The sequence below is a fragment of the Eleginops maclovinus genome, chromosome 3, assembly GCF_036324505.1.
Source record: "Eleginops maclovinus isolate JMC-PN-2008 ecotype Puerto Natales chromosome 3, JC_Emac_rtc_rv5, whole genome shotgun sequence".
Taxonomy (NCBI): domain Eukaryota; kingdom Metazoa; phylum Chordata; class Actinopteri; order Perciformes; family Eleginopidae; genus Eleginops; species Eleginops maclovinus.
Genome location: NC_086351.1, coordinates 17,804,979 through 17,829,989, shown reverse-complemented (window position 1 = coordinate 17,829,989; position 25,011 = coordinate 17,804,979). Strand labels below are relative to the sequence as shown.

The following is a 25,011-nucleotide window of genomic DNA, read 5'->3' as shown; positions in this document are numbered from 1 at the left end:
TTGCGCCATAAATTCTTTCCAGTATTATTGTGTTTTTCAGCAGCACTGGAATCAAAACAGTAAGTACTGGTTTTATAAATGGTTTGAGCATCTGGAAATCTCCAGACTTGAGCACAGGCCAGTACAGGGAGTCCACGCTGCCGCCCGGCCTTGACACAGGAAAACAGTGAGACAGCCAACACAGCACTGGGCTAGGAATCAGAGAGAGGATGACAATATTTATATTTAAATCAGCGCCAGGGTAGGGTTTCTGGCACCATAACATTGTCGCACCTGTTATTTCCGTCAGACATGTGGGTGCCAGGATTCAGGGTGAGGGGTTAGGTGTCCGTGCCGCTCAGGGCCAAGGATGTGTAAGCTTGCGTGTGTGTGCCTTTCTATGTTTATGTAAGTGAATGTGTACGTGTTGAAATGTGATTTGTTTTCCAGACAGCGCAGAAAAAATGTGAAAGACAGGTATTTCAATAGAAGCGAACAGAAACATAAATAAGTGAAATGGTCCTCATTACACAGTGAGAAAAATTAAATAAGATACATTTGGACTGCGTTCATGGAGGAATACATACACAGACATAAAACTCTGTCAAAGGGATGGACGGTCCCTCTGCAGCCATTAATCAGAGGCAGACATCAGTGACACCAGCAGACATGAGAGCGTAAGAGATTAAAGCAGCCAGACAGTCCTTTAGTTCTGGTGCTTCATCTTTAGGAAGGGTCACCGAGTACTCCTCTTGATGCAGAAATATCGTGTGCCATGTTTGATTGATGTTAAGAATTTATTTCATTATTCCTTATTGTAGGTTAAGGGTTGAAAGGGCCTAAAGCAGGGCACTGCACAGTGGCAAGGCTTAGCATATCTTTTGTAAACTCATTTATGGTAGATAATTGGATATAGTTAAGGGAGTTTGTCTGCAGCAACTTTTGAAATACTACTTTATAATAATGCTCCCTTTATAATGTTATTCTGTAATGCTGCTTCCACAGTCACGCTGGATAAATGGGTTTGAGCTGCCTATGAATCACTTTTTGTCAGTAACAGTCGAATAAAATACAAATGTGTAAAGTGAAAAAAGAAGAAAAATCATTCAGTCCTTATGTTTATTACACAAAAAGAACAGCAAAGGCATCACCTTCATCATGATATGATTCATCACTTTGACCCAAAAACTGTACTGCTCAGCTGAGTAATGTCCTGATATGTGACTATTCAGAGTTAGTAAAAGTAGAAAAACGCTTTTTAATCTTTTTTTCTTTCATCAAGCGTGGTAATCACTGCTATGCACAAAAGAAGGCTCTCATGATTGATGTTGGAAAACATCAGCAATGGGAGGAAAGCAAAACAAATGTGATAACAAACAATGCATTTCATTTTTAAATCAGGAAAATGCACATAAGGAACCAGGCTTTGGTACAAAGTTATAAAAAAAACACCTCACATTCACATTTTTGTTCCTGTAATGAGAAAAGAATAAAGCCAGTCGTGAATGTAAAGCTAAGTGTTTACATCAAGGTACGGTCCAGGCATGTACTGTGGGTAATATTGAAGAAGGCAGAAACCAACACTGCTTGGTTCAGCACACAGAGATGCTTAAGGGAAATCTCTGCTCTACACCATGATGCTGCATATTGTTTGTGTAACAGCATATTTTGTGCAAAAAGCACACAAACATGTTGCCCGCAATTTACAAAACAAAGTACTAGTAAATACACCATTCTGGATTTCCTTTGGCTGGAAGTTTTTGGATCCTTTGACTATGAGCAAGCATCACTTTGTTAATACAGTATATATAAGACCGAAGTGGAGGGTACATCTGCAAGGCTACACTAGTCAAGGCTAGAATCCTGAGCGTAGGACATCCATTCAAAGGGTTGGCACGAATAAATGAGCGTGATGTGTTCACTCCACTGAATACGTGATGCTGCTTCAGATCCTTTTCTTCGCGTTCTTGCTCAGTTAGGCTCCACTGGAGGCCACATACATTCTAAAAAGTGAGAGTGAAATAAAAACTAAAGCACTTCTGAGTCTGTAGGAGTGAAGAAGGGTTTGGTATGTACATCAGTAATGAAAAGTGTTCAGAGGTTATCAGATAATGACAGTCTCTATGTGGAAGGCATGTGAGTAGGTAAAAGAGGAACTGTGTTTGTGGAGGGGGAAGGATGGCGGCACAACGGGGGTGGTGGAGGGAGAGGGGGAGGGTGAGGAGGAGGAGGTGGGAGAGCGACTGGCCCATCGGGAGGGGCGGCGTCTGTTGGCAGGACGGGCGGGCCTCGAGAAGTTCTTCTGAGCACAGGAGGAGTTGGAGGTCTCTTCGTTGTCCTGTGGACAAACAAATGCATTACCATTTAGGATTATCACACCGTTCTATCAACAATTAAAAACACACTAAGATACTTTACATTTTGTCACGTGTTCCATCTGAAGTCTTCTTGCGCCTAGGGGAAACAACAGGCATATTTCACAAACAGGGACATGCTCATGTGGAAAGGTCACACAGGTAGATCCCATTTGAGAGGAAAGCATCTGAGGTGGAATATCTGGAACCCTGGCTGCAGATCTATAGATTCTTCAGCATTTAATTTTGGACAGCGCTCCTCGGTTGAGGTTGAACCCAAGTGCGCTCCTCCGATTACATTCTTTTCATGAGGTCAAATAAAATTGCCTTGATAATTGCCCCCACAATTTTTCTATTTGCAAGACTTTTAAGTGGCGTAATCGCTTCAGCTTTCTCATTTCAGTGCTCTGCCAAGGGCATTTAGTCAGCTGGCTCCTTGCAGATACTTCTGTAATTACCAGACAAAGGCCAGAAAAACACTTCTACTACGGGGCCCCGTGGAAGGAATGGGAGATGAAAGACGTGTTGATGAGGGTGAGAAACCTCCTGCCAAGTACTTTAGATGCCAGTTCCTTTTGTTAGGAGCCTTTAAGCAATGGAATGGCCCAGATGCACCGATAATAATGGAGGCTCTGGCCCGCTTCTGTCTCTTAGCACATACCAGAAATAAACAACATTCCCACCGGAGCTGTCCTCAGTCAAGGGCAATTGCTTAGTGTTTCAGAAAGAAATAAAACAGAACGTGTGGGTTCAACCAGGTTCACTGGTTTAATTGGCCTTAAAAATATATTTGACTCAATTAGGGCATAACAAAATGCAAACTTACGTATGTTATTCCAATAGTACTGCCTAAATGTTAACATCTGCACAGTGAATAGCACAGTTGCAATGCGTGTATGTGACAGTGTGTCTTTTTCAGACTCTACCCACCTGCACTGTTAGATGTACCTCTTCCACACACATGGTGCTGTGGCTGCTGAGCTGTGAGTGTGTGGTGTGTGAGCTGTGTGAGGTCTGCGTGTGTCTCAGAGTGGGGGGTAAGTGCAGAGGGTTCATGTCCAGCATATCCACTTCTATGTCCTGCTTGACGTTAGGCTGGCTCTGGTTCAGCTGAGCCCGGGCGGCGCTCTCGTAATTCTTCAGAATCCTTTCCACCGCCCCGTAGTTGGACCTGGATCCCTCAGGCCGTGGGTATGCAGCCAGAGTGAGGGCCTTCCAGGGATGGTCGTTCATCATTCGAGGCCCGAGTCTGGAGGAGTCCGACTGGGAAGGAGGAACAGGCTTTGGCTGTGCCTGCTGCCCTGGCTGTGTCTGGAGTGAGACACCACCTCGGGCAGACTGAGACTTTGCTCCATGGGGATTCCCGTTCTTGGAGCTGTGAGTGTCCCCATTCTGACGTGGCTGGGTATTTGCAGGCTCAGGGAAGAGAGGCTCTGTAGCCGCTTTGTGATGTGTTTTCCTGGAAGGACTGTTCGCTGTAGGAACTTTGTGCGTGACCTCAGAACGGGTTGCAGGGGAGAGGATTGTTGCAGCCTCCCTGACTTTACTCTGTTCAGATGAAGGTTCAGAGGGGATTTCTTGCTTCATTCTGTCCTCTTGACCCTCAGGACTACATCTCATTTGCCTTGGCTGGACCTTGGGGTTCTGAGGTGTTGCATTTGAGGTGGAGGGAGATAATATGACATCGGGACGCATACCCATGACCATTGTGGTGACACCAGTGCAATGTGGCTGACCTGGCGTCTCCCTGGGAGGTAAAATCTCATTGGATGCACAAGTTGGTGAAAAGACTGGTTGTCTGCCAACATCTGCTGCTGTTAAACTGTGCTGTTCCTTTACGCCACGGCCCATCTCAGCCTGAAACAACGTTCTGTTGAACTCAGCAGTTTTTTGCTCCAGCAGTATGTTTCTTCTGGAGCCCTTGAGGTTGGGGGCGGCAGGTGGTATTTCAAGAGAGGAAAAGAGCAGATCTAAAGGTAATTCTTTGACAGTCGTAGGCATTTCTGGTGCTGGGCTTTTATGGTTTCCTGGGCATATATCTTTTCCGGCAGTCAATATGTTGACTTCAGAGAAGCTCTTCTGGACAGTACCTTGTGTGGACAGCTTGTTGCCGGTAAACTTGCTTGCATCACAGGACCAGCGGTTGTGGCAGCAGCCCATAAAACGTTCAGAGTTTGTAGGCACAGCGCAGGATTCTACAACGCCGTCTTTCAAAACCTTTCCTTCGTTTTCTTGCAGCATAGCCTCGAACTTCCTGACAATAGACGGGCTGCTACATTTTTTATCCACGATTACACAGGGGCTTTGGCACTTCCCTATTGTGGCCATGGGGGATTCTGGGATGTAGAGGTGGTGAGCTGTGTCTGGGTGGGTGGGGGAGCTCTGAATCCAGGAGGAGATGCGGGAAGGGATGGGTGGAGCCTCCGTATCAATCTCAGAGAGTAGTCCAGGGCTCGTTTGTGTTTCTCTGTAGCTGTCTGGATCAGCTGAGTTTGCTCTCCAGGATTTGCTCGGCCCCCTGTCGGCCCGCCAGGTGTTATCTGGTGACATAGTGATCCAGTTTTCCTTCTCCAAGGCCCGAAAGTCATCATAAATCTGGCCGAGGTCGCAGGGAGGATCATCCACCTCCAGTGGGGTTTTATCGTGACCGAACAACTTCTCACTTTCCTCAGGTAGGGTCAGGGATTCAGATTGTGTCCTGAAGGGAATAAAAAGCATTAGGTTTTAAAGCTAGAGCAGCAAAACAAAACGGACACAGTGATTAACATGGTTTCCTTCTGAAGCCAGGACGTGAACATAGCAGAGAGGATTTATTTACCTCTTATCCCCACTCTTCTTCCTGATCTCATCCTGGTAGCTGCAAAGCTCCTCGCTGACACGGGCTATCTCCTTCAGAGCCTGAGCACAGGGAGGACAGTCAGACATGATGTATAATGTGTTGTTGAAGAACTGCACAAATACAACTTTGAAGATGAGGAAGATAAAGGGGATTATATGTTCAAAGAGCAAAGGAAATACAGAAATATGTATACAGCACACTGATGATCAAACAAGTTTGACTAGCAAAGAGGAGCAAAGTAATGCCGACCAGACCATTGTTTCCAAACTGTATAGCCTGTTTTGAACAAATAGATAAATAGTTCCAAACACTCACAGCATTGAGAGCAGTGGTGTTCTTCTTCTTCTCACTTCCATAACTCAGCTCTGCCCAATGAAGGCTTTCTTCAGGATTAACATGGACTTTGCCTTCAGTGACATTTGAGATGTTTTTTTGTTGCACTCCGCTGCCAGGAAACATAGCATCCAGCTCCATTATATCCACAGCTTTCTTGCTATGATAGTCTGAGTCTTTGTGCCAATTGCTTCTGTATCTTAACTCCTCCAGCAGTTTAGGTTGCGAGTGGTCATTCTGAGTATACTGAGCATCAATATATTTATTCAGGCTGTCTGCGTTTAAGCAGGAGGAGTGGTGACCGTCTCTGCCAACAACTTCACTGCCACTGTTTCTGTTGCTACTGAAACTGCGTAAAGGTGGATGTGTGACGGGCTCCGACTGACTGCTGCTGCTGAGCGCCTCGCTGTCACTGAGCATACTGGAGACGGTGCTCGTTGAGCGGGTGCTGAGTCTGTGAACAGCATCATTGTCGTGCTGCCTCCCACTATCCAGCCTGGTTTCTTCTCGCTTGGTCCCAACGTCACAGTACAGCTGGAAAACAGGAGGAGTGAATGAAGGTATTCACAAAATGGTCCTTTTGTAATCTAAAATGTGTTTTTAAGGAGGAATTTCTACACTGGGTCAAGATCGAAATGATCACACAATATAAATAATGTCATAGTAAAACTTAATGAACAGTGCAATATTGTCTTAGCTCACACTCACTCACAAACAGATTTGGAATGGGGAGACAGCCTTGCATCAAATCATAAGAACATATTTAGCCCAGAAAGGATTACAAAAAAACCTTCAAAGAAGTCTTTCAAATACAATTGGCTAACCTCTGGCCTCCTACCATGGGATCCCAAAATAGTAAGCATTTCATGTTGACTGGGCTCCCTTCCCATCATGCCATTTCTAGATGGGAATGGTGCCTTTTAGTCCGGTTTTATTCCTCGACTGTTTTCCTCTCATTTTCTGGTCTCGAGGGACGAATGTGAGCCACATGTTCTTTTCATAGCAAATTGTTACAGTGCCTCTGCACTATGTCCAAATACTTTAGTGTGGGTTGCCTTATTAAAAACACTAATCTGCTCCTCTGGCTATGTCAGATTTCAGGCATTGTTACCATCCATGATTCACTTGTTTCTTTATGTTTGTACCTCTTTTAATGGGCCTTTAATTTGCTCTTGAATCCCGTTCTGACTAATCTAATCCTTTTATACTTTCTCATCCATTATTTCCCATTTAAAACACCATTCAACACAACAAATATATCATAAGGGCAACTCACATGATCAGGCATAGTTCCAAAAATAGTCATTCATAAAAAATAAAAAAATTAAAAGAATTGGTAGAGAGCGCCTTTTGAATAAATGTTCTGTTCTAGTTAAAATGATGTGAAAATAAAGTTTGATTGCGATTGAAAACTCTTTTCTGATTTGGCCGATTCTATAAGTCTTTGTGTTTCATGCCGGCTCTCCGTCTACATTGCTCCAGGTCCTAGTCTCAATCACTGCCTCTGTCTCAGTACACAGAGATCAGAGAAATAGCAGAGCGCTCCTCCTTCCACTCCTTCCTTTCCTCACACTCCGCAGCTGCACTGATTAGGGTTATTGTTTTGACAATGTTGATGCTGAACAGGATGTGTAGGAGGGAAGTGTTACACTCTGCTCAGTGCATAGGAAGCCATACATCCTACACACCGTTTTTTAGTATTTCACAAGTTTGGAAATGGTTCTACTTTATCGAGCTTTCCACTTGCCTTACTTTTACCTAAATCCAGTGGTGGAAGAGTATTCAAATCTATTATTCAAGTTAAAGTAGTCAAATATTCTGGTACAAGTACAAGCTCTGAATTCAAAATCATACTTAAGCAAAGTATTGGTACCCACATACGTGCTGCCCATTTCAGAATCATATTTATTAAATACTGGATTATGATTATTGATACGTTCATCTGTTTATTACAGCTATTCGTTTTACTGCTGCTGGATTTTTAAACTTACAATTATCTATAAATGTTTATTTATTGTTTTTTTATTTAATAATCTGAATCTGTAAAGTAACTAAAGATGTCAAATATGGTAGAGTAAAAAGCACAACATTAAAAATAATTAAGTAGAGTAAAAATATAAATGTTGAATATTACACTTATTATAAGTTGGTAACATACAAGTACCTTAAATCACACTAAATTAAAGTAAGGTCTATCAATGTCTAAATCCAGCCTTAACCCCAAACCAAATAATTAAACTAGGACAAAATGCAGAAATATTAAAAATCAGACAGTTACCTCCTCTATTTTCCTCTGCATATCCTTCAGCTGGCACTCCCACTCCCTCCTCTCCAAATCAAACCTCTCCAGCAGCTCGGCTTTCTCCCTCACCCAGTCCCTCTCGTTGTGCTCCAGGCGACAGCGCAGGTCCATGGCTGTGGAGTGTGTGTCCTCCAGGAGCCTCCGCTGCTCTTCCCTCTCCCGGCGGAGCGTTGATGTCTCGCCGTGCTGCTCTCGAACACTCCCTGACGCCACAGGACGAGGACCTCCTCCACTGATCGAACCAGCACCCTCTCTAGCCTCTAACTGAAGAGATAGACAGGGTGTGCAAAGGGAACAGAGGAGGAGAGAGAATGGAGCCGGGAGATGCAAAGGGATAGAGTGGGAGAGAGACAGTGGAGAAGTGAGTGGTGAAAAGGGATTAGGAAAAAAAAAGAGCCCCAGATGACGAGACAAGCAAGCCAGGAATGAGAGAAATTGGAATTAAGAGAATGAAGGAGTGGCAGGAAGAGAAGGTGGAGGAAGTGGGGGGGATAATGCACCACAGGGACGAGTGGGTTTAGGGGAGGGAAGAGAGAAAAAAGAGAAGGGATTGAAAGATGAAAATATCCTGTAAGAACTCACACACAGGGGTCAGAGTTCAAGTCTCTTTTCTATGGTACTTCTCTAACACAGGATGCAGTGCAGGAAATATGTCTGCTGAGGATGCATGTGGCCTCAATCAAATGATACTCCGGGTGCCAGTTTTTAGGGAAACAGCTACTTGTACAAAGAGGATCATTCAACACAAATACAACAGACTTTCTGATTCTGTTAAAAACATTGCTGAAAGGCCAATTTTATTAGGTACGATTGGACATTTTTGTTGTAATGATATTACTCTGCCTCTTTTCAATGCCATTTTCAAGCAAAATACCCTGGGCATTTCCCCTGGGAATGTCACTGTAGTGGGGCCAAGAAATTAACCAAAGAATGTTACAACTTTACTGAGAATGAATAATAAATGTTGCAAACAAGTCAGGGTTTACTGTGAGAAAAAACGATTGAACGTGACAAAGAGTTATATCTTGGTGGTCTGGTTTGTATGTTTACATAAAGTAATTGTTTTAAGAGGGTATTATCTGTTATATAGGCTTTTTTGTGTTTAGTCTTTGAGAATAAGAGTGTGTTTAAGTAGGTGGATTGGTCCGTTCTACCGGTAAATATGTACATTAATATTGCTTGTAAAAAAATAAGAAAAAAATGTTTGCTTGAACAGGAAAGAGACCAAGACAACACCTGAGCATATGTGTGTGTATGTAGTGTGTGTAAGAAAGAGGGAAAGAATGCATACGAGCAAGCATGAGTGTGTTATTTCAGTGTTCAGTCACAGACAGCCACCAAAGCCTTCTTACAAGCCTCGGCCACGGTGCTATTTCTGCATGTGGCCTGGGGTCATGAAATTATGGTGGAGAAAAACAAGCCAACCCTTTCTGTCAGCTTGTGGCTCTTCTATAAGATCTCCACAATTACAGATGGATGCTGATGGTTGCTGTCGACAGTCTATTTAAACATCCAAAAGTAAACAAATAGTAAGAGTGCAAAAGTTAAGAGGATATGAGTCAAAATTAGAGAGCTGAATGATTTATTATTGATTAAAATGAAACTGTCTTCTTAAGGCAAACTCAAGAGAAACTGAATTTGCAAACTGGTTATGGAACACACACACACACACACACACACACACACACACACACACACACACACACACACACACACACACACACACACACACACACACACACACACCTCTCTCATTCTCACTGAGCCCTCTCCTGCTACCATTAAACACCCCGTCCGTTACTGTATAGCACATAAAGGTAACTGTGTCACCACGGTGAACCACTATAAATAGCGGTCACACAGCCTTGTACAAAGTCACATTCCAAGGGGAGGTTGGGAGACGAGGTAAACGGAGGAGGGGGAGTTGACTGCTCAGACAGAGTGAGATGTCTCCTAGCTGCCAGTATCTTTCATAAATCAGAGGCATGCGCAGAAATATGCCAGGAAATATCCGGCCTAAGACCTCGGCCTGGGACCTTGGATGCTTGCTTGGTATTCTGCGGTAAGTGCCCCAAAAAGAATGTGGAAACAACATACAGTACTTACACTCACAGCCAAAGCCGACTATGGAGAAGACTGTGTGATTAAAATATCAAATATAGAACAAGCATACAACTGTTTATAAGCTACTGCATTGATGCTTGATTACCTTACTTAGAATTTATGGTATGGCAGATAAATGACTTGCAGTATGAACAAAGCCAAATTCAAATGTACATAATGATTGTCTAAACAGTACTTTGGTTTCAGGATAAAAACCACAGCTAAAGAAATATGTCAAAACATGTCAGGGACATTTTATGTATGAAACTTTATCAATTAGGCAATAATGTATGTCTAGACTCTCGTAAGGACAACTCGCAAATGCTTTTCCCCTTACAATTTCACTAACAATGAACTTCCAGACTTAAAATTCCAGCAAATTGGACCCAGGTCCTGAAGTATCCACCACTTGTTCCATTCACTAACTTTAGGTCTGTATAATACACTTGGCTGCTTGGATAATCTTTCCTCTGGCCGCCTTTTTTGTAAAGTCTCTCTACAAATTGCATTAATGAACAAAAAATAGCTTTCCAGCTATGACTGCAATAATAGGTTTATCATAGAAAACTGCAGTGTGGATTTCAGTTGAGCCTTCTTTGACAGTATGTTGATTGCACCAAAAGGCTTTTCTCAGACATGCATGATAATTCTACAAGCCCTGGGTTGCTATCGAAGTGATCAGTATCAGCATTCAAATGGTACTTCAAAATACCCTTTACCTCCTTTAAACCCTCTGTTTTTCTCTCTTTCTGAGCTTAATGTGGACTCTTCTCTGCGCTGGCAGAGTGAAGCCAGCATGTGGAAAAAAGGACAGAGGAGTTTTTCACCCATGCTGAAATTGCTCACATTTCCCTTCCAAGTGAATTGAAGTTACACCCATTTAGCTCTACTGACACTTGGTATTGATATGCCCTTCTGTCAGTTGCTCAGCAATTCATATATAAAATAAATGGCATTACGGTATGATAATCAAGAGACTCGTGTTGGTGTTTAGTCTACTGTACACTTATGATTACAAAATGACAGCCATTTTCTTGCAGCTCTCCTCTCTTTCCTATCAGTCCTCAGCCTCTGCAACCAGACAAGCAACGCCAGGTGCAGACGCTTCACACAGGAGCCTGCAAAAGTCCTTAATTTGAAACATGATAGTGATGTAATCCTAAAGCTTGTTTTCTTTGCAAACAAATAATGGGTGAAGCATGTTAGAAATGAAGATGAAATGTTGCTTTTGTTTAGACTGCTCTTAACTGCTTAGCCACGCTGGCCACGCTGGCTTTGTTGCAAAAGAGATGTCAAAGGAGAGACAACCATAAAGACTACTGCCTTTTTCCCAATTGGGTAAGATAAATGTATTCAATTATGCAATAATTATGAGCAGTCTCACCAGAGGAAAGCCCATAGCAGACTTTGATCTTCTTACAATTGCTTTTACCAGTACCCTTGTGGCAAGACCTAAGTCACAGAGTTTGTGTTAGGTCTGGTAACTTTTGAACCAGGTAACTTAAAGAAGTGAGCTTCCACAATATGAACTTCAATAAGAAGAGGTTTGCTGAAAAGGAAAGATTACTAGTCAGGGGGTGTGTTTAGGCCATCAGATATGAAAAGACTAAGGACAATTCATAAAAATAAAAAAACTACGTTTACCTAATTATAGAGGGAGTGTAATTTCAACATCCTTGTTTATGATGCATGTTAGATGTCTTGATTCTAAAATCAGACCAGCAGACTTTGGTTTTAGACCTGTTAGAAATTTGAGGGGGAAAAAAAGGTGCAAAAGTCTGTAAATTATTATTTTAAATCATTGAGCTGGGAATGTTTGTCAGACAACTTGACAAGCACCCGTAGATTAGTACTTGGTAAAGGCATACCAAAAACAATAAACTGTGGCAGGATGTGGCATCAAGACAAAACAACTTTTACAACGGGGCTTACCCCGACCAGCATGGCGTAACTCCAAGTCACATTTCCCTTGGTCCGTTTGTGGTCTAAATGTTTTTTGCCAATGTATAAAGAAAGAAAACATCATGAAATCTCTGCTGCCCCAAACAAAACAACCTGATTATTCTCCAGAGTGACAGGCAATTTGAATAGAGATTGCCTTAAATGCACATCAGCATCTTGGTATAAACATCAGTGTCAGCGTGGTATAAACTCATGCAGTAGATTAAGCCTCTTTCTCTCACTGCCACTATGGGCTTTGCAAACACAAAAAAGGACAGTAAATGTCTCTGTTTTTATAAGGCTCTCTGTCAGCCACACTGTGAGAAGGCAGAGAGCCAGCAGGACAAAGAGAGGAGCTCAACAGCAACACTGTGGGATCTACTCACACAGACCAGAATACACTATGGCAGGGGAAACCATGTTACTACTGAATATGTACAAGGACAAGGTAAAGTCTGTTTATTTTTTGGTGGAACTTAAATCAGATATTTGAGTCCTTACATTTTCCTCCTCAGGGTAGTGTCTAGATAAGTAACAGGGATGCAGTGCATTGTGTGAAGAAGTGGCTTAAGTTGCATTCCTGTGACATCGTGTCAGCAGTGGTCTTGCACCACCTTGTTCATTTCCAGCATTATATTTCTGATCTTCATCACTCCACTCAAAAAAGCTTTGTAGACCCAACAAGAGAAGAGCTGTGTGATGGTTGAATGCGTGACCAATCAGTTTAAAGTCTGTGATAGGAATCATATGGGGCTCGACTGGCAGATAATGAGACACTGTCGTCACAATATCATAAAAAACTAGAGGTATGGCAAGAGCTGAGACACACAAAGACTGCCAGCACGTATAGGGAACTAACACTGAGCAGGATCTAAAGTTTTCTTTTCTTCTCATCAGGTTTAGACTTCTAAAAAGGCAACCAAAGAAATCCATCTACTGATGCAACCAGAAAAAATCCATTCATGCCACAGTGCTTTGAAGAATAGCCATTCATGGTCCTTCAAGTGTTCCGTGCAATGCCTGACACAGCGTGGCACTGGTATGCATCTTAACCTCTGAGTATTTTCTTTCCATAAAAAAAAAAAGGTTAATGTTTCATCTATTGAGAGTTGGCTGTTAAGAGCCAAGTCGGGTGTATGTGTCTGGCTGAGGGGGGATATAGTTTTGCCTCCTATGTGCAAATCTTTTGTCTAAGCTCAGGCTGAAGTTGGATGGATGCCAGAGTGACTTATCACCCTGACGTGGTTGGCAAACGAGGCCATCCCAATTTACACCAAACTGGCTACACATGCACACACATGAGAAAATACTTAACACACGACAAACAATATGTATTAAAGTGCAACAATGCATATTACCAGTACTTGGTAAGTGTAGTGTTACTATTTTATTATTTGTCCAGAAATAGTGCATGCACCTGCACAGCAATATATAAAGTATTGAATACATTTCTCGAAAACACACACACATACACACACACACTCTCTTCAACTCTGCACCTGACTTTTGAATAAAGACTTATTCTATCCACAACTCCCTATCATAACCATCATTATAATCACTTGTGCTAAGTTACCTGTGCAATCCTGCATTTCAGCTCGGCCTTCTCCAGATCCCAGGCACACCTGTCTCTGGTGTATTGCAGCTGGAGCTCGCTCCTCTTCTCCTCCTCTCTCTTCACCTCCACCTGCACTTCATCCAAAACCGTCTTCAGGTCCAGCAAAATCCTTCTATTCTCCCCTCCCTGCATGGAAACAGTTTGCAGCGATCTTGTCAACCAAATATGCCATATGAGCTTGTATAGTGAAAGGTTAGCCTTTTGCACAGTTCAATTAGAGTATCTAAAGAAACACTTGATAATAAATACTATCATATCTAATTATATACCACTGACAAACTGCAACCCCCCATACATTACTCATACAGAAGAATGTGTACCACCAGCACTAAAGGCACACACAGAGCTATGTTTAGCTTTCAAAGGGGTAGTAAATATTTCCAATCACTTGTATGTCAGCAACTTCTCTCAACAATGACTCCTTCTCTCGAATCCATTCTTCCTTATCCTGTACGTGTCGCTTTTTCAAATCCTCCAATTTCTTTTTAAGCCGCGCTTGTTGTGTTTGCTGCGGCGGCTGCTGCTGCTGCTGGGCATCGGGACCCGGCCACATTTGTCCCCTGAGGACCTCAAGCTGTGTCCCTGCTCCACCTTCTACCGTAGCAGAGAACTGCGAGTCGTAGATGTGACTGAAGACGGTGGGCGGAGAAGAGATCCTCCTCGATGGGCTGCGATTTTTGCCCCTGCCTCTATCTGGCCTGTCCATCCTGGAGCACGGCACAAACTCCCATCCCTGAGACGGGACGCCCCCGCCTGCGACGCCCCCACCGTGGATCCCCGAGCCGTTCATAAACGCACTCCACATTTCTCCAGTGAATTAAAATAATACATTAACTTGATGAGATAAATGTTTAAATGCTGATCACCAAGCTATTTTGAAAGTCTTCATTTTTGCTTTGTAAAAGACAAGTTCAAATGTTTCTTGATATAGTTTAACAGCACACATTGCCATGTCCAATTTGAAAGCAACAATTATCCACAGCCAGCCAAATCCCCCGTCAGCCCCGCAGCAGCCAACGCGGTGCTCACACAGGCGGTGGGACTGGACGCTTCAGTCCCTTCCATGTCCTCACGGAGACAAGGTCAAACTGTCATTCTGGTGCCAGAGTCCCCATGGTGTCCTCTTTTTCCTCTTTTATCTCGAGTACTTCCACACTGCTGCACCCCTGTTTCCCCTTAACATGTTAACGTCGATATCTGAGGCCGCGAAGTGTTGTCTCTCACCCCCGAGTCGTTGTGGGCGACAGTCCAGGTTTGGCACAGACAGACAGACAGACAGACAGACAGACAGACAGACAGACAGACAGACAGACAGACAGACAGACAGACAGACAGACAGACAGACAGACAGACAGACACCCAGTAACCACTCGTACGCGAATGGGAGAAGTCCCAAAATATCACGGAGCAGCACTGATGTAAGAGCAGTGGAGTATTTTTACCCGCTGTAACCATGAGTTTATTTTCCTAGTCAGATAGCTCGAGGAAGCACGGGTTACTGTAGTTAGTGGAGGCAAAACACCTTGCGCTGTGCGAATGGCAACACAATCAACTTACGCCGTCAAAACATCTGTATGCTAACTGTCACTCATTTCAGACCTTGTTACAAACCATAGAAGACACGAGGGGAGAAAAGTTGACACAAATGTCAGTTCACTTTTAGAAAACTAACGGTTGCGTCTTACCTTGCCTGTAAAAAGCAAATTTCCCTACATGTTCTCGTCGTAGCAGGCGAATTCCCACCCTGCTGCCATTTCTCTGCTACTTGAGCACGAAAGGTGGATGACTATCACGAGGAAAGCGAACAGAGGATATGTTGTTCATCTTGATAGAGATAACACAAGTCGCTGAAGTTAGCCACAATTTACAGAAGCCCGTTTGCAACGTCAGGAACGAAAAATATATGTTGTTGCTCGTTTGTATTTCTTGACATAGTAGGTTGCTAGAAACGTGCAACTTATAAGCGCGGGTGTTGCATACGTGTGATTTTCAAATATTCTCCTCGAGCGCCAAAACAAACTTGAAACTGTTCACATCTTCCACTGTCTGAAGCCATACGAACCATGTGTCGTTTGGATTAAAAAAACACCCTTACCTCTTCCTGTAATATCGTATTGAATGTTGCAATTAATTCCTTAAAAAGATCCAATAGTGTTTTGGTCAGCGAAGTATCTGAACTGATCTCTTGACTGGAATGCAGTAGTCAAAAACAACTGAGAAGCCTACAGCTGAAACGATGCTTTCAATAACGAGAATAAAATCCTCTTTTTCTCTCTCTTTTCCTGTCTCTCCCCCTCCCTCTCAACACAGCTGGCCCTCATATGTGACGTAGAACATCCCACCGGTGGGATGAAAGAAGTGGAGCGGTTCCATCCCCGTCCTGGTGGTCAGGTCCGAACAGAATTTTCAGACCCACCCGTGAAATGTACACAACTCTGAAAGTCACATAAAACCCCCAAAATGGTAAAATGCCAACACTCCTAAACTATTCCCCACTGACATTATGATGATTTGTTACAGATGATGTTGACATTTTATCTGTCAAGAAATTGAAACCTGACGTTTGTTTTTTAAGTCAGAGGGTGAGTGTATGACAATGTTATTTTTTTCAGTGGGAAATTGAGTGTGTAGTCTGTGTGCATTGCCCTAATATAAACTTCAGAAAGAGCAATGTACTGCTCATAAACCTTATTATTGCTGTAGTCTTTCATACAAATTCAGAAATACACATGTGCAGTAGATATGGTATAGTTTTCTTAAACAAAAGCTTTTGACCTTTTGGCTTTACAGACTGATGAGAAAGGACTGAATGTGTTTATTCAAGGATACAGAAGTGCCCGTGATAACAAAGGTCCAAGTATATGACAATGTATATGACAGGATGTTTGCCCTCCTAGAAGGTAAGCATGACACACTGTTACAGGCATATGATAACTATGTGACGAAGTTTAAGCTGATGTTTGGCTTCTAGGGGGATGATAATTTCTCAGATATCTTGAACAAAGCATAGAATACTGCTTTGAACCAGTTTCCTCCATCTTGTGACTGAAAAACGCCCTCTGTATATAAGTGAGTGGAGGACACTGTTCGGGAAACTAGTTGTACCATATTGCTGTATATGATGAGTACTTCCTTTCTTGCAAGAAGTAAATACATACATACTGATTATTGAAACTCAAGCCGGTGTCGAGGGAGATTTTTCTAACCCAATAAAAGCTCCACTAGAAAAAAAACACCTGTCAGCATAACTTTTTTAATTCAATTAAAGTACCTGCAAACTGTTTTCAATTATTGTAGCTGGTTAGAGCTCTGCTCAGGTTGAAACTGGACAGATCAATGCTGGGAATAACATGATTACATTAGGTTTAATGACGTACTCACCTAACAGTGCAATGTCGCTCCGAGATGTTTTTCATCCAGAAAATGTTAAAAGCATCTAGTAGTTGGGTGGCTTGGATCGTACATGGAAAATGAGAATGAATGTCCTGTACCTTGAGTGACCTTATGTGACATGCCCAAAAGAACAGAATTAAGATGAACAAATAAGTACAAACAATAATAATAATAATAATAAAATAATAAAAATCAACATAACATGATATTGAGGGTTTGCTTTACAAAACAAAGAAGAGGGTGAAAAGGAATACCAGTTTGAAAATGGTGGCATAAGAAAGTGAGGAAAACAGAACAAGAATGAGGATCAGCAAAATAATGGGCTGAAACATCTGGATGGATGGCCATTAAATAAAAAGGTTGGGAAAAATAGAAATAGAGAGAGTGAGAGGCAGATTGACAAGTAGTTAGAACAAGTGCATACAGTATAAGAAAACAGAAATGCGGGGTTCAATCAAGTGTTCGCATTATCTTACAGACAGTGGCTCCTCAGCCTCTTTATCCTCCTGCCTGGGGACATCCAGCCGGTCTATGAAGCTCTGCAACTCCTTCCTGAAGGCTTTCAGCTGGGCGTTGATTCGATACAGCAGCTCATGCTCTCTGATCCTGTGGAGCACAGGTACAGTGTGTTTGGACTTGACATATTGCCTGTACTTAAAGAAAGGGTGAGGGTGAGTTTAATGGGGTGATTCCTAACCACTTTAATGTGTCTAATACCTGCCACCTTCCTCATCATCTTCCAGCCTGGCAAACAGCTCCCCGTTGGTGACGAATACCCGTGCCTCGGCGATAATAGTGCTGGTGTCCGTGATGAGCCTATCGATGGTCCGACCCAGCCTCTCCGCCTCAATGCGGATGTCTATCATCTGCTGCCGGTCCTTCAGGCTTCTCGATAAAAAACGACTGTCTACAGGTGAGAAAAGGGAACGTGTCGGGGTGAGGCAGCGGATGTTCCTCACCTCATCTGAGTCACTCTCCCCTCCTATAGGGCCCTCACGCTTGCGGTGGGGAGGGAGGAGGCGAGGGGAGGAAGCTGATGCAGAGGGGGTGTCATCGTCCCGTCCTCCATCACTTTCTGCGTCACTGTCCCGAGGGCTGCCTCGGATGCCCAGGTGGGATGCCAGGTCGTAGCGCTGCATGTTGGAGAGCAGCACACGGTTTTCGTACTGGAGCTGCATGACTTTGCCACTCAGTTCATTGATCTGCAGACGTGCTGCTTTCAGCTCCTCCTGGAGGACCTCCATTTTAGCGGGGTCAGCTCCTCCTGGGGTTGAAACAAGGCGACAATGAAAAGTAGAACACCTCCGCAAATGAGACTTAAATGTGCAGCTCCTGGAGGCTTTGTGAAACACAGTTTTTCACTGGCTAAAGATGTGTCAAGCTAAAAGGAGCAGTCATCTCCTTCTTGGCAATGCAGTTTGTTTCCCCTGCAACAATGACTTACTGAAATATGAAATACAAACAAACCTCCTCCATGTCTCGATCCAGCTTCATGGGATCCAGCCTTGTATTTCAGTTTATTGAGTTCATTCGTCACCTAGAGATGAAACTGAATGTTATCCCCAATTGCTCTTAAGTGCTGCAAGTGTAAACACTTCATACATTTGCCTTTCTTAGGCTTACGTAACAGACATACTTAAAAAGGCCTCAATGTCATTGATGATGCCCAAAATAGCACGAGATACACAAAAAAAGAGGAGACACTTTACATCGTAGGTCTCTGAAATTAAAGCAGTTTTATGTTGCTGAGTAATATAACAAAACATAGCCTAGGTCATATGATATTTGCAGTACATTGCCATTTCAAGATAGACAAACCCTGTGATAGAAATTGGTGAGTCTTTCCATATGGAACTGTATGAATTGGCCCTTTTTGGAGCGTACCACATACTGTACCTTTTTGTTCTCTTCTTCTACATCTGCTAAATTCCTGCGGAGAAGTTCTGCCTCATCCTCCACCAACTGAAGCTGCTGCCTCAGCTCTGACAAGGCCTCGCCCTGCTCTCTGCACTGCTGACCTCCAACACCAGAACCATCCACTCCTGCTGCTGCCAGACTAGGAGAGGAAGAAACATTCATAGCGTGTGACATTTCATAAACAAACACTTCTTTTCAACTTTATTTTTAGAAGTGTCCTCATACAGTCTGGTTATGCTCAACCATGTTGAAACATTCTCTTGTCACAAATTATGTATTGTATTGGGAGTAGTATGTTTTTAAACTATCACTAAATGTGGTCTTTCCTACTGTTTTAATCTTGAATGAAAGCCAAGTACCTGTCTTCCCTCATGTCATCCAGTTCAGCCTTCAGCCCCCTGTTCTCCACCTCAAGCTCCACAATTTTCCTGCCCAAGATGTTAGCTTCCTCCTCCACCAGGCGCAGGCGGAGTTTCAGCTCTGACTCTCGGGTGGTGGGGGGCCCTCCAGCCTCACCTTTAGGCAGAGGGCTGTCCACGTCCCCGTAGAAGGAGCGGTACTTCTGCAGCTCATGGTCCAGTCGGTCCTTCTCCTTGTCAATCTTTGCCATTTTCTTCCTCATCAAGATGGCTTCCTCCTTGATGAAGGCAAGCTGGCATTTCAAATCTTCATTTTCTTCCTGTGGTGTGGGAACAGAGGTTCTTTATTTGCTCATTACAGTTGGTTTTTAGGGGTTTACTTTCACAAAGTCAACAGTGAGAGTTCTAATGAGTTAGGTAGCATGCTTGATATTACATTTCTGGGATCCGTTTTAATGCCTCAGCACATGTTATAATGGGAAGATAGACTTGTTGTTGTTGTTGTTGTTGTTGTTGTTGTGTTCTTTTCACTCACCTAAACATTATAACTCTTGTGCATTGCATTGTGGTATTAATTGAGAATTGCATTGCAAAACAACCTCATTATTATACATTTCTGTTGAGTTTATAATTTTATAATATATTTTAAATGCTGACTCACCTCAATAGGAGTCTGTGGAGTCCTTCTATCTGCTTTCGGCCCATCCTTGCTTCCTTTCCTTCTCAGTGAAAGCTACAGGGAAACAGCAGTTACATCATCATCAGTTTAATGTTTTCTTACTGAAGGCAGGGCTATCATCCAGGTTTATGTAGCACTGAAGGCTCAGTATTTGAAAAACAGGATTGTTGAAAGCCGCCCTCGAGAACGTTTCTGGTAAAATATTTTAATCATAGTGCTCCCAGAGATCAGAACACACACAAAAACAGAACTAGTATTTGTTATTCATTTTTATCATATTTGTAAGTGATTCGCTTATCCTAAAAAGAATCGAGTTAAACAGTATCATGTTTTGTTTACCCTCTCTTCATCTTACCAAGTGATGAAGAACACATTTGGTATTTCCTCACCTCTTTGGCTTTCTCCAGTTCATTCTGCAGGGCCTGCTTGGTGATCTCCACCTCTATCAGCTTCTGCCTCAGCTTTTCATTCTCGTCCTCTGTCCTCGTCCTCTTCTCCTCCACATTCTCCAGCTCGTGGTGCAAGCGCACAGACACATCTTTAGCCACCTGGGAGAAGAACCGAAAGAGAAGACACAGATGTGATGGAAAGAGAGAAGTTGTAATATTGATAGAGATGGTTAACATGTATAGAATGATGCTCAGCTGGCTAGACTCACCTTGAGGTCTTGCTCCAGACTTCTGAGAAGCTCTCCGTCCACCTGGCCACTGTCTGCAAACCGGAGCCTCTTCCTCTCTGCCTTCTTCAGCCGGTACTGAAGGATCCTGCAGTTCTTGTTGGCTCTCTCCAGCTCCCTGCGCATGTCCTGCAGCTGGCAGGCGTCTTCCTCATAAAAGGTGTCCCGCATCTCATCCATCTCTGCCCGCATCTCCTCGATTTCAGTCTAGCATAACAAGAGGAAAATATTAAAATGCATCTCAATATGGTTAGAACTAACCTGTCTCCCTCAATGAAAATTGGTCCTGACCTTTACATTAAATCATTTGCAAACAGAAAGCATTCAGCTATATGTGCAGTTGCCTATAATACAGCCTGACAGCAAATACAACAGGTGATACAAGCTAGTAATGCCAGTTTTCTATAAAGTAATAACGTGATTATGCTTGCAATATGTAAAAAATATACCTTTAAATCCTCGTTTTCATCCTCCAGCCTCTCTATGTCTTCTTGCAGTCCCTGGTCTGGCTGTGGAGCCGGTTGTGGACACTCAGGCTCAGGTGACAGCTCTGGCTCTGAGGCGGGCGGTGATGCTGTTTTTGTCTGCATCTTTGTCCCTTTCTTCCCCAAGCTCTTATTCAAATGGAACTGTATTAGCTCGGACTGCAAGCATCCCTCCTTCCAGAAACCAGGTCCACAGCCTATTGTGCCTTTGGGACTCTTCTTGTTGCTGCTTGTCGCCGCCTCCCCTCCCTTCGGGTTTTTGCTCCTCAGTTTGGGGGATTTAGATGCGCAAGGCTGGTCAGAGACGACGCGGTTTGGATCTGCTCTGGAAGGCGAGGAGGCATCAGCAACAAGGAGGGGGGAGTCTTCCGGTGTGTGGATAACGCCTCTGCTCAGCGTCGGGCTTTCAGCACCAGCAGCCTGGACAGCTGCCGCGCCTCTGACGGCAGAAGCGCCTCCGGCCTGCCGCTCCCTGCCTGTTGAAACCGGGGAATGACCTCGGCTGCTTCTCCCTCCTCCACCCTGCTTTGACGCGATGGGTTTTGACGAGGTGCTGCCCTTCTGCATGTTTTTAGATCCCCCGTCTTTAGAGCCGGCTGGGGACGAGGACCGCTGCTGCTGCTGCTTCCGGCTGCTATTGTCTGGCTGCGATGAGTTCATCATGGTGTCAAAGGTTCAGCTCATCCCCAACAATATCCATACCCTACACCAGTATCGCTGCAGATGGAAAACAATGGACTTTTCACACCTTAAAGCGACAGAAGATGGATGTGATAAAGGCTAAATATCAAGCCTCAGCAGTACGATCAAGTAATCCAAGTTTGTTACACTTGAGTGTAAACTGAAATGATTTGGTTAATTAAACGCCCTGGATTTGAGCGGTTTTGGACCCAACCCACACGTGACCACCAATAATAATGCATCCGGCCAAACATCCCCTGTTTGATAAGGTGGGATCAGCTGCAGCTCGGGCAATTAGACAATCACTCGCGCTTCTACCGACAGTGCGAGAGAGACAAAAGCAAAGAGACGGCAATGTCATTGGCTATTAAAGCTAGAGCAGCCAGTAAGCCATTCAATTCACCATGCTATGTTCAGTTGACAGAATCAGATGGCCTCTAGTGGGATCTTATCCTCGAACAACCCAAAGGAAACAAAGGACTGTCCAGCTTCTTGATATTAAATGATGAGCCACATCCAGGTTGTTGAGTTTGGCCATTTCCCGTCAGCTATCATGTTACTGCTCATATCCCACTACCCGATGACTCATTACTCAAATGGATGGAAGATAAAAGTATCAGAAGCAACATCGTTTCTATTGCCTGTTCCACAGTGGCAGAGTTTTTTTTTTCTTCTGTCTTGTTTCTTTAAAAGCACCAACAAATCGGCTGACCGTCACACAATCAGTGCTGATTAAATGATAAATAAAATGTGTCCAAAAAAGCATGAAAGCATTGAGTTTTTCTACATATGAACTACAGGAAGCAGCAACAGTAAACCAACCTTGGAGGCCTGACAGTACAAAATATAATGTGGACCACAGTCACACATTTGCCCTTCATTACATGTTACTGTTGTCTCATTTATCTAAAACACATACGTGCTTTTGAAGAAAATAGTTTATCACGTGGAAATGATGAAGCTACCGATGTATTTTCTTACCTTTTCTGGTTGATTTGTCGGCTGCTGAAGGGTAGTGGTGATGGGGAGGCAGAAGGGAAGCTGACTCGAGCGCCTCCCGAGCATCGAGCAACCTGTTTCAATATTCATGACATTACATCATCGCTGGGAGGGCCGAGGCTGCACAGAAGTGGAGCTGGCTGGCAGGATTCTCTCTCTCTCTCTCTCTCTCTCTCTCTCTCTCTCTCTCTCTCTCTCTCTCTCTCTCTCTCTCTCTCTCTCTCTCTCTCTCTCTCTCTCTCTCTCTCTCTCTCTCTCTCTCTCTCTCTCTCTCTCTCTCTCTCTCTCTCTCTCTCTCTCATTGGATGCAGCCAAACGCAACTCTACATTCACCTTTTATTCTGTCATTTGAATTGACCTTCAGCATATTGATTTAAATTGAACACTAGACAATATGGGGGTGTTTCAAAGTTGTATATTCCATGGGCAGTGCCTTTTATGCAAAGAGAAAAGAGACTTTGAAGGTAGAGCGCATTTAACAAGAATGTGGGATTTTCTGTACACACAGTAACTATATTACTATAACCTCATGGTTTGCCTAATATTGTTTTTGTATTGTTTATCTTCACCCATTTCTCAAAAGTATCATCTTTTTTTTGGTCTTTTTTTAGACCGCAAATGAAGCTGTTGCAAATTGTGTTCACGCAAAAGCCCAGAAATCAGTGTTCAATGCTGTTTGGAGAAGGGTGATGATGTTAAGGGATGAATATTACATTTTATTTAAAATGCTGCATTCATTTCTTCCAGAGAAAGTTGTATTAGGGGATATAAATGTACAGTGGATTTGGTTTGCAAACATGTCAAATCATGTGTGAGGTTTTACAATAGAAATGTTTGCTGAGGACCATTTATTCTTTCTGTTAAGAGGCCCAGCTCACTTGGGCTCCTCATACACTCAGGGCATCTTCACTTTATTGAATTATACTGCTGCAGGCCAGACCCATCTCACCAGTCATTTGGAGTTTTTAACTCTTGGCCCTGTGCCGTCATGATAAAGTACACACACCCCGTTGAGATTACTCATGGTTCTTTAAGGATACACAACAAAGGGGGCAGGCTGGTGTTGCATGCACCATCCCGTTGGAGCAAAATAAGAGGTTAGTCGGCAGGAAGTGCAGGGATTGAATTGGAGGATAGGATTGTCTCTGCTCTGAAAGTTTATTGCATGGATTTAGCTTCCGTCAAGACTTCAGTAACCACTGCTCTTAGCCTCCTGTGCCTCCATTTGTTTCTGTCACAGGCTTTTACAAACTATGTATTGATCCATTCAGAAATAAGACTGCTTTCTGTAGTAATCACAGTTTAATTACCAAAAACTATGTTGCAGGGCCAATCAACCAGCTTTGGCCAAGAATGATGATTCATTTTCTCTGAATGGGATAACAGATGTTAGGGGATTTTCACCCCCTTCCATTGAGACACTCACCACTTCCCCCACCTATCCTCTCCTTCTGCCCCAGGCCTATTCAATCATTTGCTTGCATTAAAGTGACAGATGTCTGCATCATGGCGCCCATGTGCCAGACAAGATCACTTATTCTGCTTTGTCTCAAGTTAAACAAAAAAAAAAGGTGTCCTTCCATGAACTGAGAAGAAATCAGTTTATTTAAATCACTGGGAAATAATCCTCAATTATCTATCTCTTTGTTATTACACATTAGGATTGAATCAAGTTAAGATGAACTTATTAAGATGGACATTTTCTACAAAGATAATGACAACAGTTATTGTCAATACCACAGTTTTTTCTCTGTATTCACTTCCCTTTCCCTCAGCCCACACCATGCACTTATGATAGCAGAAGGGTAGATGTGAGAGAGAGGGAGGCCCTGATGAACTGCCATCTAAAAATAACACCCACATTCATTTAACACTCACAAGTCTCTCGTTCTCACTCTATATTATTCACCAACACCCTAACCCAGGATCATCACACTAAAATCGTGTTGACAAGGATGCCAGGCACTGCCACACACAGGAATATTGTGTCATGATATGGTTTCAGTGCTGGGTTTCCTTTTTGTGTGTGTCATATTCCAATTGGCTACATAACCTTTTTTTTTTTTTTTTTTTTAATCAAGTGTAATCAAAAATCTTTTAATGCAAAATAACAAACATGGGGGGAAACAATTATATTTAAAGTAGTCTTATATACATTTTTTATTGCTTAATCAATTTTAGAAATATTCTTAAAATAATGACATGCCATATATTAGGCACTAAAGAATCATAAGTCTTCCAGCCCTTTTTCTAGCAAGTAAAAAGGAGGGATTTGTGATCTAATGCTTTATTGGTCCAAAACGTGCATGAGGCATAAAAAAACAGACCTGTCTCGATTCTCAGTTGCTGTGCT

The 25,011-nt window shown here is 43.1% G+C and overlaps 1 protein-coding gene across 6 annotated transcripts; it reads right to left on the bottom strand.

Moving 5' to 3' along the window:
* Positions 1-1,084: 1,084 nt before the first annotated feature.
* LOC134862417 (microtubule cross-linking factor 3-like) lies at positions 1,085-21,641 on the bottom strand. 6 transcript variants are annotated; one of them, XM_063880354.1, is made up of 12 exons: positions 20,943-21,641; positions 20,476-20,700; positions 20,207-20,365; positions 19,800-19,871; positions 19,139-19,458; positions 18,759-18,918; positions 18,330-18,399; positions 17,580-18,126; positions 17,339-17,468; positions 16,851-16,970; positions 13,428-13,595; positions 8,056-8,071 (listed from the first exon to the last, which is right to left on the bottom strand). In XM_063880354.1, the coding sequence occupies exons 1-10, from the start codon at positions 21,639-21,641 to the stop codon at positions 16,896-16,898; spliced, it is 2,457 nt and encodes an 818-aa protein (XP_063736424.1). In that variant the 3' UTR covers positions 8,056-8,071; positions 13,428-13,595; positions 16,851-16,895. The 6 variants fall into 6 exon arrangements, with proteins under 6 accessions (XP_063736422.1, XP_063736421.1, XP_063736423.1 ...); XM_063880350.1 differs by lacking the exons at positions 16,851-16,970; positions 17,339-17,468; positions 17,580-18,126; ... (5 more) ...; positions 20,476-20,700; positions 20,943-21,641 and adding exons at positions 2,126-2,317; positions 2,398-2,433; positions 3,264-5,031; ... (1 more) ...; positions 5,488-6,039; positions 13,858-14,900 and having other exon boundaries at positions 7,784-8,071; XM_063880352.1 differs by lacking the exons at positions 17,339-17,468; positions 17,580-18,126; positions 18,330-18,399; ... (4 more) ...; positions 20,476-20,700; positions 20,943-21,641 and adding exons at positions 1,085-2,317; positions 3,264-5,031; positions 5,152-5,231; positions 5,488-6,039 and having other exon boundaries at positions 7,784-8,071; positions 16,851-16,984.
* Positions 21,642-25,011: the final 3,370 nt, after the last annotated feature.